The 16327-nt window shown below is 38.2% G+C and overlaps 1 protein-coding gene across 1 annotated transcript in view; it reads left to right on the top strand.

The window, feature by feature from the left end:
* The window catches only part of cerk (ceramide kinase), a 61716-nt gene that overhangs the window by 20426 nt on the left and 24963 nt on the right, over positions 1 to 16327 (top strand). Inside the window, exons 2-6 of the mRNA XM_075471314.1 lie at positions 7498 to 7629; positions 9086 to 9208; positions 13063 to 13188; positions 13831 to 13897; positions 15451 to 15596. Coding sequence (XP_075327429.1) covers positions 7498 to 7629; positions 9086 to 9208; positions 13063 to 13188; positions 13831 to 13897; positions 15451 to 15596 — 594 coding nt within the window. The remainder of the gene's footprint in view (positions 1 to 7497; positions 7630 to 9085; positions 9209 to 13062; positions 13189 to 13830; positions 13898 to 15450; positions 15597 to 16327) is intronic.

Here is a 16327-nt window from a genome sequence, read left to right as displayed (position 1 = left end):
GGCTTTTATTTTGTAAAAGTCTGTTGCTCACAGGCTTTTATTATTGTAAAAGTCTGCTGCTCACAGGCTTTTATTTTGTAAAAGTCTGTAGCTCACAGGCTTTTATTATTGTAAAAGTCTGCTGCTCACAGGCTTTTATTTTGTAAAAGTCTGCTGCTCACTGGCTTTTATTTTGTAAAAGTCTGTTGCTCACAGGCTTTTATTTTGTAAAAGTCTGCTGCTCACAGGCTTTTATTTTGTAAAAGTCTGCTGCTCACTGGCTTTTATTTTGTAAAAGTCTGTAGCTCACAGGCTTTTATTTTGTAAAAGTCTGTTGCTCACAGGCTTTTATTCTGTAAAAGTCTGTCGCTCACAGGCTTTTATTATTGTAAAAGTCTGCTGCTCACAGGCTTTTATTTTGTAAAAGTCTGTTGCTCACAGGCTTTTATTTTGTAAAAGTCTGCTGCTCACAGGCTTTTATTATTGTAAAAGTCTGTTGCTCACAGGCTTTTATTTTGTAAAAGTCTGCTGCTCACAGGCTTTTATTTTGTAAAAGTCTGCTGCTCACAGGCTTTTATTTTTTAAAAGTCTGCTGCTCACAGGCTTTTATTTTGTAAAAGTCTGCTGCTCACAGGCTTTTATTTTGTAAAAGTCTGTTGCTCACAGGCTTTTATTATTGTGAAAGTCTGTTGCTCACAGGCTTTTATTTTGTAAAAGTCTGCTGCTCACAGGCTTTTATTTTGTAAAAGTCTGTTGCTCACAGGCGTTTATTGTTGTAAAAGTCTGCTGCTCACAGGCTTTTATTTTGTAAAAGTCAGTTGCTCACAGGCTTTTATTTTGTAAAAGTCTGCTGCTCACAGGCTTTTATTTTGTAAAAGTCTGTTGCTCACAGGCTTTTATTATTGTAAAAGTCTGCTGCTCACAGGCTCTTATTTTGTAAAAGTCTGCTGCTCACAGGCTCTTATTTTGTAAAAGTCTGTTGCTCACAGGCTTTTATTTTGTAAAAGTCTGTTGCTCACAGGCTTTTATTATTGTAAAAGTCTGCTGCTCACAGGCTTTTATTTTGTAAAAGTCTGCTGCTCACTGGCTTTTATTTTGTAAAAGTCTGTTGCTCACAGGCTTTTATTTTGTAAAAGTCTGTTGCTCACAGGCTTTTATTTTGTAAAAGTCTGTTGCTCACAGGCTTTTATTTTGTAAAAGTCTGTTGCTCACAGGCTTTTATTTTGTAAAAGTCTGCTGCTCACAGGCTTTTATTTTGCTGCTGTCTGTTTTGAAAATGTATTGGCTGAGGGAACTTTAGTATGTTGTTGTAAAAGTGGCTCTTCCCTTGATTCTGCTCGGCCAACGTGGCTGTGGGGTTTTCCCAAAGAAACTCGAGCAGTATCCAGTCAAACATTGGTTACTTATTAGATTAGATATTAAAGATATTTCACCCCCAGGAGGAGCTAAAGGACACCGGCCTTCTCTCTCAGGTGTCAGCAACAACACAAACATATCTGAACGCTTCCCTGCACATGCAGAGCGAGCTCCAGACGGCTGAAAGTAAAGCCCTGAAAAGCTGACTTTTTGCAGATAAGACGCCTCTGGGGCTCACACTAACACACTGAGTCCTGCGGTATGAATGAGGCAGCACACACTGGCTCACCACCAGTGCTCAGATTCTTTTCAAGCACACAGAAAAGTATGTCAGAGCGGAGCAGAGAGGCTCTGCCTCGTACGGCCGAGGGCTTAGCATGTAGCTCAGGGAGCGTACGGGTGGAGGAAGTGGGGAGGCTGCGTTCTCTGTGTGTGTGGTGATGGGATTAGGTGTTTGCGCCTCTGTGGGTGTGCGGCAGGGTTATTGGAGCAGCGTAAGAATGCGGGAATGTCAGCCATTGTTCGCAGCTTCTTCACCAGCACTTTGAATTGGCTCGCTGTTCGGGCTCGTTTGATCAAAGGGAGTCACCAGAGAATGCAACTCTGCTGGTTCTGATTAATGCAGTAATGTATTTTCGTCTTTGACAGAGGAAGATTTGCTTGCTTAGGCTACCAGATTTTATGCATTCTTTTGGGGGGGAATTTGCACCGTCAGACCAAGAGCCTGATAACGAACGTGAACATGAAAGAATGATGGATGTTGTGATATAAGAATGATGGAGTGTTTTAGCACAACAGGTTTGGAGACGAAGCACACTGGAAAAAATTCCCCTCCAAAAATACGTAAAAAAACAACAAATAAAAGACTTTTTTGCTTGAAATAAGCTAAAAAATCTGCCAATGGAACTAGTGAAAATCGGCTTGTCAAGATTTCTTGAAATAAAATGTGATACTTGGGACTTTTGAGATAAAAGTGATCTTGAAATTAGCTTAAAAACCTCTTCAAATGTAAAAAAAAAAGCTTGTTTCATATGATATGTGACTCAAAACAATTTGTTTTCAGGACTTTTTCATTTAACAAGATATTCCAGATGTATTGTATTAAAACAAGTCCCTATATCTGGCTGAAATGGTGCTTGTTAGGCAGTTGTGTCTTATATTAAGTGTAATGAGATACTCAATGAGACAAATATACTTGGTAAGATTTAGATTTTTTCCACAGCAAATCTGTGATTTCATCATGAATTATCTCAGATCTGCACCATCAACATGCAGCTTTTTGACAAAGATAACACCTTTGATTATCTGTCACCTTGCATGAGATGATTTATGACGAGTTCAAACACCCTGTGCACACATCTCACTGATAAGTGTTACTATGAGTGCAAAACATGTTGGCAGGGTGCACTTCTTCAGTGTTCTGTTTGTTGCAGATACTTTTTAGCTTTTGCTAATTCTTTTTAAGTACATGTAAACTTCTCAGTTTGACCAAAAAACTGAGCAAATTAATCTTTTAAAAGCTGGATTAACAGACCCAGATCACATGGTTGGGAGTCGTATTACTCCTGCATCTGTGTTCTCACTCAGTGGGGTCACATGACTCTGAAAGGATCAGATTATTGCCTAAATCACAATCAGAATGAGCTGAGCAAGGGTAATTCTCCTTGGATATCTGGCGGTGAATGAATGGGATCAGAGGCACAAAGCGTGTCATACCCCGGTATGATAGGTGGCGCTGTACCCATTCCAGCTGTTGCTAATAGAGCCACTTCCTGTTGACCTCTTCACCACCAACAACAACAACAAACTCAGGCGTTGGAGAAAGATGGAGAACGCAGAGCCAGATGCAGCTACGTCCCTCTACATTTGGTCTGTGATGAGCTGCTTGTTGCACAAACTCGATGCCCAACGGAGCATTCTCCATCGCGTTGTTTGTTTCTTTCTGACGGCAACAACAACAGGAATATCGTCTCCTTTGACTTCCGGGTCACGACCCCGGGAAAACATCTGGAGCATGTGCAGAACGCAAAGTCTGTGTTCAAAACCGCCTAATACATATCTGCATACTGATCATTCAGACAGTATGCAGAGCGTTTACCCACAATGCATCTGCTGCTGCCCGAGCCGAAATCAGCCGGCCTGAAGCTGATTTCCCTTAAGCTCTAAACTCTGTAAACTTTAGCAACATTTGAAACATTTTCAGGAGAGAAAGTAGTCGTTTAGATCCCCAACGTGTTGAAAACCTGACAAAATACCGGCTATTTACAATTTTGTTCCCACGAATTCGGCGCTACTAAAGCTAGCCGCAGTGAGCAACGCACTTCCTGTTATTTTCACAAAATAAAATACCCGTTGCCTTTTATCATAGGGAAAGCCATTACCATACAATTGGTGCTTTTGTTTTGAAAACAGGAAGTGAACCTACCCTCGTTGTAGCTAGCTTGAAACTGCCGTTTTGACAGGAAATGACGATCGGCGACGTCACGTTACGTTGCATCTTGGGTAGTTTGAGTATGAGTAGTAACCTCATGATGCATACCCAACATTTAGGAGAATCTAGTATGCATCCGGGAACTTAAAAAAAGTCAAAGTTAGTAGGAGTAGTAGGAGAAGTAGGAGAAGTAGGCGGTTTCGAACACAGCCAAAGTCTAATTCACCACGTGCTTCAGCGTCTACGAGCAGGTTTAGAGTGCAACCCAGTTATCTTGGGGTCTTAATCTGATCCGATCCAATTCTTAGTCAGATTAAGGTGTCTACATGAACTTAATAACTCAATCTTATTGTAATTTAGCCAATAATCTGATCCTTTCAGTGCCATGTGACAAAATCACCATTTAAGTAACGTAAAGACAACATCTGTGGAAGGAATTTGGCTATATTTACAGGTATGGTGATCTCCGACATGTAATTTTAGAAGAGGCAGAATTTCTTGTACATTTTCTCACAGTCTTCATACTTTGCTTATTACCTTGAATCCCCTGCCATGCATGTACGCCGGGACAAAGAAGAGCAGTTCAATTTACCGGCCGACTTAAAAGTGCAGCCGGAGGCGTTATCTACCTGTTACTCACTGTGATGTGGCCGTGGCTGATAAGGGCCCTTTGAGAAGAAATAAGGTGAGCTTATCCTGTCTATATCCGTCAGAACAGCAGCCACTGTGACCACGAGTGGGAATGGAAGATGAAAAATACATTTACTAACATTAACCATCATAAATCTGGATTCATGTGGATCAGAAACTCCCACCGGTGAGCGATTAGCCCCAGCCAAAAGAGTGGAAACATCACTACTGGCACCTAAAAACTATCCTTTAAACGTTGTCGTTGCTAACATTAGCCACTTTTAAGTCCAAAATTTAGGTTTAAATGTCCAATCACGATCAGTAAGCCATTCTATATCTTATTCCAGCGCTAACAATCCGTTTGGCAGAGAGCAATTGATGATATTTTTTAAATTGCTGGAACAAAACTCTTCTTTTTTTGCTGAACTGAAGCCATTACCCCCATGCCCATAACTCTTCTTCCTATTTGTCAAAATGTGAATATCGATGGCCGTAAAGTTATTCATGCCTGCGTGGCGCATCACCTTTATTTGAGAAAGAAATGAAATCCCATTCTCTCAGACTCCCGGGAGAGAAATAAGATGTCATACCTCCCTCCAATCCATTTCACCGTATCACCTGAATAAATTTGTAGGAGTGACTGGAAGGGCTGTATGTGATGCAGTTGAAGAGGTCAGTTAAACTCATTGTGAGTAAAATGTCCTTTTACACAAGTGAGAAGAGTTTTAACTCTGATCGTGGACATTTCTGACTGAATTATCAAAGATTTATTTTGAATTAAAAAGGGGTCAAAGGCAACTCTTCATTGTGAGACCTATAGATTATTAAAATGCCACATTTCCAGTGTTGCCACCTTAGTAAATTTGATCATTTTTGTTGACTTTTTCTGGTCTTCCCATATTCTTTGTTTTATAATTATGCCGTTAAGTCTATAATCCCTTTGAGTAAAGGTTTGACTCATACAGTTCCCCTCCTTACAATGCCTGTCAACATCAGTTAACATCATTAAATTAGCATGGATTTAAATTCTTTGGGTCTTAGAGCCAGCTGATTCAATTAATGACCAAACCATTCAAGCACAAGCTTTCTTGTGGGAAAAATGAAAGAAAAGAAGAGATACCTTAACAGCTCACAAGCTCTCTTGAGATTCGAACGTGTTATTTAATTCACTCTTTGTGACAAGAAACCCAAGGCTGCCACTCTAAAGTCCAATTTAACACAATGTGGCTTTTTCTAGCTGAAAGCATGAAGCTCTAGTTTAAAAGAGAATCCCAAGGTAACCAATTTTCATACATGTTTCCTAACAAAATATAGAGAAACCCACTCATCTAGCTAATGCTAGCTAATGCTAGTCATTTTCAAACCTTTACTCATAGGCAATTATAGACTTAGCTTGCTAAGTAACCAAGCTAACGCTAGCATTAGCTCGGTCAACTAGCTAATACACATTAACTGTCATAATGCCAAAGATGCTAACTGTCTTGTACAACTACTAAAGGTACAACTACTAAAGTAACCTTTTGCATTTGGCTGTTGCCTTCTTAAATTTTATGAGCCCCAAAGTGAACATATTTGGATCATTTTGAAAAGCTAACCTAAAAGTTATTAGCTAATGCTATCTAATGCTAGTCATTTTCAAACCTTTACCTTTCATAAGCAATTATAGACTTAGCTTGCTAACCAAGCTAACGCTACCATTAGCTCGGTCAGCGAGCTAATACACATTAACTGTCATAATGACAAAGATGCTAACATACAATGTTGGTTAAGGTTACTTTTTAGTTACATGGGCGTTATTTGTGTTGGGATGTTAAATGATGACCAAAGCCAGTTCTCTAAGGATTCATAAACCAAGTTCAAAACTAGCTCTCTCGCACTACAGTCAAACTCACTGAGCTAAACACACTACTATTTCCCGTAACAGTGAGTGATTTTATGTATGTATACATCTAAATACACACAACACTTAGGCTATATTTTATGAAGTTCCTTGAAATGTCCCCCTAAACAGGTGGGGAAGGATGGAGAAAATGACCAAAAATGAACGTTCCCTCGAGGCCAGATTTACATCTCATTCAGAACAATTGAGAGACCAAATGACAGTCATGAATCCAAACTATTCACACAAAACTTTACTGATGAATGAAACAACTTATCTGTACCTCAAAATATCTATGGATATGGAATTATTCTCAAAAACTACAAGCAGCACATCGTTTAAAACAAGCTAATTTAGCTACTGACATGTGGTACACATTCAACACTTTAGTATTTCTTGAAAGAGCTACACAGAGTTGACTTTTCAGATATAGTGGATATCTCCATCTTTATATTCTCTGCATGTCAGCGAGCTTAATTACTCATACAACAAGTTAACATTTATTTGGAGGTGTGGTTGCTAGCTCTTATTTTAGGATAGCTTTGGGCACCCTCGGCTCCTGAGGGAAGCGTCAGGTTCTTTAGCTGCTTATAACTCTTTCTTAAGCAGCTAAAACAGCTGCTTTGTGCATTTAGAAATGGGGGGGGGAGTGCAAAATCATGTCTTGGGATGTACAGTATTAAGTATAAGTACAGATGCTATCGCTACAGTCTCCATCATTTGAATTACCGACCAACTTTTCTGGCAAAAGAGCATCAACACTGGAAAAAATCTAAATCCTACCAAGTATTTGTCTCATTGAGTATCTCATTACACTTAATATCAGACACAACTGCCTAACAAGCACCATTTCAGCCAGATATAGGGACTTGTTTTAATACAATACATCTGGATTATCTTGTTAAATGAAAAAGTCTTGAAAACATCTTGTTTTGAGTCGGATTTCACATGAAAAAAGCTTTTTTTTTCATTTGAAGAGGTTTTTAAGCTAATTTCAAGATCACTTTTAACTCAAAAGTCCCAAATATCACATTTTATTTCAAGAAATCTTGACAAGCCAATTTTCACTAGTTCCATTGGCAGATTTTTTTGCTTATTTCAAGCAAAAACATCTTGTATTTGTTGTTTTTTTTTACTTATTTTTGGAGGGGCATTTTTTCCAATGAAGTTTTAGTCACTGTATAAAGCATTTGACCAAATGATTAATTCAATGTCCTTCCAGCCTACAGGAATACTGTTCAAGTGTGTGAAATAGTGGCTGTCTGCGAAACAGAAGATGAGGACGCCACACAGACCAGGGGGCATCAGAAAAAGACAAAGCAGCCCCCCCAGCTGTTCCCATATGCATTTACAGGTACAACAATTACACTTATATAGCCTGCCATTCACTACAAGTCAAGGAGTGCAGTTCTAAAGGGCTAAAGTGGTCCTTCTTTTGTTCAAATACAGCCTAATACCACATCAAAGTTACTTTTTGACACTGCAGATACGCCCGCAGACAGCTCCAGTCACAAAATAAAGCTTTACCCAGAGAATCTCTTTACAGTTCAGCCGACTGGGTCTTCGGTGGCAGCACTCCAGCGACTTTGGGGCTAATGCTTGATTTGGAGCCATCAGATTATACCCAAACAAGATTGGATATACATTATTTATCACAGCCAAATGTTTAAAATTAGCCCTCTAATGTGAGCTTTTTACTGGCATTAGAGTGCGTCTGGTCTGACACAAACTGCGTCTGTGGAAACTTGGCTTCAAAGGCATGCTTCATCACTTACATCCTTATTATGTAACCTATTAGAGGATGATTTTAAACACACCGACTGTCTCTATGCCCACACCACTGCAAGTACAAAGTGCTGTAAGTGATTTGGGCTGAAGCTCCTCCGCCACACTGCAAAAAGTGAAATCTAAGTAAAAAGAAATATCTTAGATCAAAGGGATGTATGCTTATTTTTTGTCCGATAAGATAGTTCTTCTCAGTAAGCAGTTTTTATGTCAGACTGTTTCCCTTGTTTTAAGTGTTTCTGTCCTTAATGATCTAAATAAGATATTACAGCTTGTTACTGAGATGTTATGACCTGTTTTGAGTAAGTACATGCTTGAAGCTAGAATATCAACAGTTTCCAAGCTGGTTTCAAGAAATATAAGGCCTAGTGCACACCACTATGTTAAGATAATGGCTCTAGCATTTACTTAATTCAAGAATATTTTTCAATATATTGAGAAAATAGGCCACGTGTATTTAATTAGAATCAAGAAAAATGTACTTGTTATTAGTTAAAATACACTAATTCTAAGGTATTTGTGGGTTAATTAGGATTAGATATTTTTACTTGTTTTGAAAAATCTTGACAAGCCACATTTTCTTGTTCCATTAGCAGATCATTTTGCTATTTTTAAGCAAAATACACCTAATTTTTGTACTTTTTTTTCTTGTTTTTGAAAGCTGGCTTTTTGCAGTGCATAAGTTAACTTCAGAAGTAAAAAAAATGCTAAGTGTGATCATTTAAATATGAAAAGCTTAGTGAGTAAATCTGCTATCGAGAAGTATGAAAACATGCTGATTATTTCAGATGCCAATCGTGGGAGGTACTTCTCGGCTGTGGGTTGCATCGCAGTTACTCAACACGAATGGAAGACGTTATCAGAGGCTTTATTTAGCCCTGTTGGCGTTACCACCAGATAAGCAATTGTCTGGTTTTGATGATAACATCTTTCTTCAGCAGACACTCTTTTCTCGGCTGTCAGTGGAAAAGTAATACGGCGTTGGTTGCTAAGTGGTTGGAGTGCTGTGTTTTCTTTCTTCACAGTTTCCTTCGTGAGGCGGACGCAGCGACATCGGTGGCGGTGCAGTGATGTCACGTTTCGCTGTGCCAGCCGAGGACTCTGTGAGCAGTGGATCCGAGTTACCAATGAGCAGCTGTCATTACTCAGTATGTGTATCTCTATCAGATATGGAGATGCACTTTGGACTTACTGATAACTGAATCTGAATCCGGCCTTTTTTTTTTTTTTTAAACTTTGCTTATTAAGCTTTTTTCCCAATAGAACACAGACACACAGGAACACTCAGAACAGAATCCCATCCCCATTAAGTAAAAAAACAAAAATTAATTAATTAAAAATACAATTTAAAAAAAAATTAATTAGGGCTGTACAAACGATTAAAATGTTTAATCTAATTAATATGATTTCCCTGATTAATCATGATTAATCTCATTTGTACGCAAAATCCAAAAGTTTGTGGAACTAAAAAAAGATTCAAATAACTTTATGAATATATCAACAAAAGCTGAGCTGAGTTAGCTAAAAGCTAACGTGCTAAACTGAGTTATACGTTTCAAACAAGCCACAAAATGCAAAAAAATATTTGCATTTTCTCTCAGAAATGTTCGAAAGATTTGTGTCAGTATCGTTTTTAATAAGACTGGGCAACGATTAAAATGTTTAATCTAATTAATCACATGATTTCCCTGATTAATCACGATTAATCGCATTTGTACGCAGAATCCCAAAATGAATCCAAAAGTAGTGTATAGCTTTTAGCATTTAGCTTTATTTTAAATGTGCTGCCATATGAATGAAAGTGCCATAACATTTGTTGTGCAAACACACTTTTAACATCAGCATCTTTCTGTAGTTTTTATGTAAACATGTAGACTTTAGAGCTCCGAAGTTCCAGAGAAGGCAAATGGTGTTAAAGCTGTATGAAAACAGAAAGCAGTTTGTCTCCAAATGATTTAAAATCTGTCATTAATTTGAAAAAAGTAGAAATGCACACATGCATGTTAAAAATGAGAATTAATTGGTTTTAATTAAGCTTTTTAAAATCTGATGCCAGCAACACATTGTGCCAAAGGGTTACTAATACTTACTAATACTTTGTACATATATTTATATTATTATATAATATTATTTTATTATTTTAATTTTTAATAATTTTTTTTTTTTGCACCAAACAGACCAGGCCAAATTCCTCGTGATGTGAAAATTACTTGGCAATAAAATCTTTTCTGATTCAAATGGCCATGACGTACGTGCAGAAAGTGGTTTGAACAAAGCTTTCATTGCTGCTGGTTAGTTTGATTAATAAAAGCCATGAACCCTAACCTAAAGAACACCTTCAAAGGGAGGCCGTGATAGTCAAAAACACGATATATAAAAAATCTATTAAATCAACGAGCCATAAAACTCAGGTACAGTAGCTCACAGGCACAGACATGAAGTGGTTCCAACAAAAGTCTGATAAAACATTTAAACAGCCGCATTAAAAGGATTAAAACACTGATTTATATAGAAATGTCCGACATGGAAAGTATTTAGCAAATCTGTTTGGGTAAAACAAATGATTCTCCATTAAAAGATTGATTGTTCTTCCAAAGGATACGTTGGCATATTATATAACCGTAAAAATGAAACAGTATTGTTTGTGACATGTTAACTTTTATTACTAATCAATTGCATAACAGGGAGCTTTACACTCTGGCGCTGATATGCTTGCAAAGGGATCACGTGGTTAGGTTAAACAGGATTTAGTGTGTCCTAAAAGTGTAAAAAATAGGAGTGTGAGACAGGTGTAAACTATCTGAAGTGGTCCTCTTGGAGCCATTTGGCTCGACAGGATGAATCAATTCAAGAAAATTAACCTCATTCATTGTGAAGATGAAGTCTGTGTCTTTTATAGAGCTGGTCTCCTCCCCGGCGAAGCCTTACATCACCCACTGACAATCCATTTATGTAATCTAATGGAACTTTTGTCTTATTGCCAAACATTACGGAGCTCCGCATCCTTTGTGATCATTTAACACTTGATCTCAGTCCGTTTCATTGTCAGTTTGAGCAACTACTGTATCTCAGGTTGTTGTCTTCCTCAACAGCCTTAAACAAGCCGTTTAGCATTCTCCCTCGCAGCGTTTTGTGGGTTTGTGGCATGTGTTTGGGACCGGCCATTTTGAAAAGTTTCTGATTCATAGAGATGGGACCAAGTCACACATGTGCAAGTCTCAAGTCTTAGCTTTCAAGTCTCAAGTAAATCCCAAGTCTTAGCTTTCAAGTTTCAAGTAAGTCCCAAGTCTTAGCTTTCAAGTCTCAAGTAAATCCCAAGTCTTAGCTTTCAAGTCTCAAGTAAGTCCCAAGTCTTAGCTTTCAAGTCTCAAGTAAATCCCAAGTCTTAGCTTTCAAGTCTCAAGTAAGTCCCAAGTCTTAGCTTTCAAGTCTCAAGTAAGTCCCAAGTCTTAGCTTTCAAGTCTCAAGTAAATCCCAAGTCTTAGCTTTCAAGTCTCAAGTAAGTCCCAAGTCTTAGCTTTCAAGTCTCAAGTAAGTCCCAAGTCTTAGCTTTCAAGTCTCAAGTAAATCTCAAGTCTTAGCTTTCAAGTCTCAAGTAAGTCCCAAGTCTTAGCTTTTAAGTCTCAAGTAAGTCCCAAGTCTTAGCTTTCAAGTCTCAAGTAAGTCCCAAGTCTTAGCTTTCAAGTCTCAAGTAAGTCTCAAGTCTTAGCTTTCAAGTCTCAAGTAAATCCCAAGTCTTAGCTTTCAAGTCACAAGTAAATCCCAAGTCTTAGCTTTCAAGTCTCAAGTAAATCCCAAGTCTTAGCTTTCAAGTGTCAAGTAAGTCCCAAGTCTTAGCTTTCAAGTCTCAAGTAAGTCTCAAGTCTTAGCTTTCAAGTCTCAAGTAAATCCCAAGTCTTAGCTTTCAAGTTTCAAGTAAGTCCCAAGTCTTACCTTTCAAGTCTCAAGTAAGTCCTAAGTCTTAGCTTCCAAGTCTCAAGTAAATCCCAAGTCTTAGTTTTCAAGTCTCAAGTAAGTCTCAAGTCTTAGCTTTCAAGTCTCAAGTAAGTCTCAAGTCTTAGCTTTCAAGTCTCAAGTAAATCCCAAGTCTTAGCTTTCAAGTCTCAAGTAAATCCCAAGTCTTAGCTTTCAAGTGTCAAGTAAGTCCCAAGTCTTAGCTTTCAAGTCTCAAGTAAATCCCAAGTCTTAGCTTTCAAGTCTCAAGTAAGTCCCAAGTCTTAGCTTTCAAGTCTCAAGTAAATCCCAAGTCTTAGCTTTCAAGTCTCAAGTAAGTCCCAAGTCTTAGCTTTCAAGTCTCAAGTAAGTCCCAAGTCTTAGCTTTCAAGTCTCAAGTAAATCCCAAGTCTTAGCTTTCAAGTCTCAAGTAAATCCCAAGTCTTAGCTTTCAAGTCTCAAGTAAGTCCAAAGTCTTAGCTTTCAAGTCTCAAGTAAGTCCCAAGTCTTAGCTTTCAAGTCCCAAGGAATTTTTTCTTGGTCAAGTCAAAGTCAAGTCACCTTATTATTGCAGTTTTACCTGCAGAATCTGATCTTAATAAAGTGAAAACACAAAGATATAAGTAACTGTCAGTAAACATCATTGGCCAATGTGTCCAACCTGTCCACCCCGTATCATATCAAGCTAACGTTAGCTAACTACCGACTAGGCTAACAGGATAATATTAGCTAATTTGACGAGCACTTACTGGTCAGAATGGATCTTCAAATGACGAACAAAGTTGGAAGTTATGCTAGATGCTTAACACTCAAGTCATTCAAGTCATCGTGTCTCAAGTCAAGTGCCGAGTCTTTAACTTCCAAGTCTGAGTCGAGTCTCAAGTCTTTTATTTTTTGTCAAGTCAAGTCACAAGTCATCAAAACAGCGACTCGAGTCCAAGTCACAGTGACTTGAGTCCCCATCTCTGCTGATTCATAAATCTTCATCAAGCCGATGTCGATTAGATATTTGTTTACCAAAAAAAAGATAAACAACTCTGGTTTTTAACGACCATCCTTCTCTTTGCAGCGAGCCGACCAAAGAGCCTCCTGGTGTACATTAATCCATTCGGCGGGAAGCAGTGCGGGAAGCAAATTTACGAGCAGAAGGTGGCCCCGGTGTTCCGGCGAGCTGGCATCTTCACCAGCGTAATTGGTGGGTCCCCATCAGCAGCATTCCACAGCATTTAAATAAAAAATGAGTCTCCAAGGCTAACAAATAGATCTCTGCTGCCATCGCGCCCCCTCGAAGGGACCGAAGAGGCTTTGCAAGGATATGATTTTCTTTATGGTGCCATTAATCATGCCCCCACCTTAATGGAAGCTGTGATACTTGATAAGCTTTGGTATCCAAACACATCTATTATTCAATAAGTGTTTGCAACAGCCACACATACTCTGGAGTATTGATGGCCCATCAGAGTGAATACTGTTCACTCTGGGCTTCCTATTGCGGCGATGAACTGCAGGATTGAATTTGTGTCTGTATTATACGCCTGGTAAACACATTCGCAGTTAAAATATTGCTTTTGTTTTCCAGCTCGTTTTTTGCTTTGCTTATATACAATAGCTGAATTAAACTGCTCGTGCTACTGTGCATTCGTTCCTTCTGAACATCAATCTGAACATTAAACGTTTAAAAAGCGGAGCGACTTTGCTTGCCTTGTATTTATAAAAAAAAAAGCCTGTAATAGCGCTTGCTCTACCAGTCGAGTCACAAATAGTCAAGTTATTTAATCTATACATCCCTTTTTCGTTGCTGGAGCACTAATGCTGGCCGTGTTATTGGTTTTCACAGTTACGGAGCGGGCCAATCATGCCAGGGACCACTTGAAAACAGAGGCCAATCTCGACGAATATGATGGGTGAGTACTTCAGTGGGGTAATTGCTGCTTTCAGCCTTTTAACACTGGTTCTTCTCTGAGATATTTTGTTGGCCCTGGTCTGTTCGTACTGTAATAAAGCCATTTTGAGGCTCAGTAAATCTCTGTTGTCCTTTAATTTGTGTTGAGAAATAGTCACTTGTGCTTCTGAAACTTTTTCAACCAGTTTTACTCAACCATGTTTATCCTTGACACTAACTAGCATCTGCTTATAGTAATGATATCAGCTAAATTAAGAGGGAGCCATGGTCACAAATGGTCTATTTTGTTATTAAATGATGAGCGATCCTGTTAAACTTTTACCATTAACTTTAAAAATAAAGGTTACATTTACCTGGAAATAATCAGCTTAAAACATGTAATGTTTAGGTGTGTCTGAACAAGGGCTGGGCAACGATTAAAATGTTTAATCTAATTAATCGCATGATTTCCCTGATAAATAACGATTAATCGCATTTGTACGCAGAATCCAAAAATGAATCCAAAAGTAGCGTATAGCTTTTAGCATTTAGCTTTATTTTAAATGTGCTGCCATATGAATGAAAGTGCCATAACATTTGTTGTGCAAACACACTTTTAACATCAGCATCTTTCTGTAGTTTTTATGTAGAAGCCTCGCTCCACTGTCTGTTTCCTTGAATGACTTGCTGCTATCAGTTGTGTGTTTTGCCTTTAAGTGATATTTTAGACTGGAACTACTACGCTGAGAAGACAATTCAACTTGGCTGTGTTTACAGAGTTCGAGTCCCGCATCTCGAACTTTCCTATCCATTAAAGGCACAAAAGCCCCAAACATTTTTTTTTAAATTAAAAAAATATAATACAGTTTAAAAAACTGCGTTAATGCACGATAAAATATTTATCGCCGTTAAATAATTGACGAGTTAACGCGATAATAACGAGTTTACTCACCCAGCCCTAGTCTGAACTCACCACACAACCGTTGGATTATCCACATCATTTTAGGCTTATAGCTCACTCTGCTCTCCAGCATCCACCGCAGTAACCAAAATACATCAAAACCTAAAAGACATAAATCAAGGTTTTGTGTTCAGCTCGAAGTGTAAGGCATGTGAGACGGCGAGAATGCAAGGGCGAACATGAAGGTTCTTGGGTTGTTTTTTCCCTCTGATGGACAAAAAAAGGTCCTTTTTTAGCTCCTATTCATCAGATATTCAGCACACCAAAAGCAGGGTTGGAGTCCATTATGCTTTCAGTCTACATCCATATGATTTATAGATCCATTTCTGTTGGTTTTGAGTTAAACCCTAAGAGGTTGTAATGCTTGGTGGCACAGTGTGATATTCTTATTTATTGCAGTGTTTCACAGCTGCCCTGTTTCATTATTGTCAAGGTTTCCTCGCTGTGTAGTTATTCTTCACATGATTTACTGCTTTACTGCAAACACATGTACATGTAACTCACTTCATTACATGGCAACTGGCCAGGATGCTTGCATGGCCAGAGACTATCCTCAGGAATAAATTTAAAAACAAGTGACAAGTGTACAGTGTTGCTTTCCTTTGTCCCTACAGGGTGGTGTGTGTGGGTGGAGATGGGATGTTCAGTGAAATCCTGCACGGGTTGGTGGCAAGGACCCAGAGCGACCACAATGTAGACCAGAACCAACCAGATGCTGAGTTAGTGCCATGCTCTCTGCGCATCGGGATCATTCCTGCAGGTGGGCTCATATCATATTAACACATTTCTAGGGTTTGGAGACAACTTTGTGGTGATTGGTGTTTTAATGGTATTAAACTGTTATGCTAATGTCTTTTAAAAGAGTGATAAAGATAGTTTGACATTCTGGTACACATTAGATAGATAGATAGATAGATAGATAGATAGATAGATAGATAGATAGAGATAGATAGATAGATAGATGGATGGATAGAGATAGATAGATAGATAGATAGATAGATAGATAGATAGATAGATAGGTAGATAGATAGATAGATAGATACTTTATTGATCCCCAAGGAAATTCAAGCATCCATTAGCAACACATAATAAAGCAATACAAATGTTTATACAATTAGAAACACTTTAAAAAATCTAAGAATTTAAAAAACAATTTAAAAAACAGTTTAAAAATACAAAGTAGAGGCATTGGAATGATAGGAAGCCATTAATAACCATAAATATGTTATTTGGTAGCTTGTAACTGCTAATGGCTGACACGTTTTTTAAGTATTGTTGTTTTCATTTATTTTTTTATTTGATTGTTCTCACTTTTTATGATTTATTAAACCAAAATTTTTTTCATAGCAGCATTTATAGCATATTTACTACAAAGCATGCCTGGAGTAAAGTTTAAAAAGATGCCTTTGGCTAGCATAGCATGTTGTAAATGCCGCAAAAAATGGCTAAACCTAACTGTCAGGAAGTGCTCCAACTAGTGTATTTTTTTTC

The sequence above is a fragment of the Odontesthes bonariensis genome, chromosome 8, assembly GCF_027942865.1.
Source record: "Odontesthes bonariensis isolate fOdoBon6 chromosome 8, fOdoBon6.hap1, whole genome shotgun sequence".
Taxonomy (NCBI): domain Eukaryota; kingdom Metazoa; phylum Chordata; class Actinopteri; order Atheriniformes; family Atherinopsidae; genus Odontesthes; species Odontesthes bonariensis.
The sequence above is the reverse complement of the archived record's forward strand: the minus strand, read 5'-3'. Positions and strand labels throughout refer to the sequence as shown.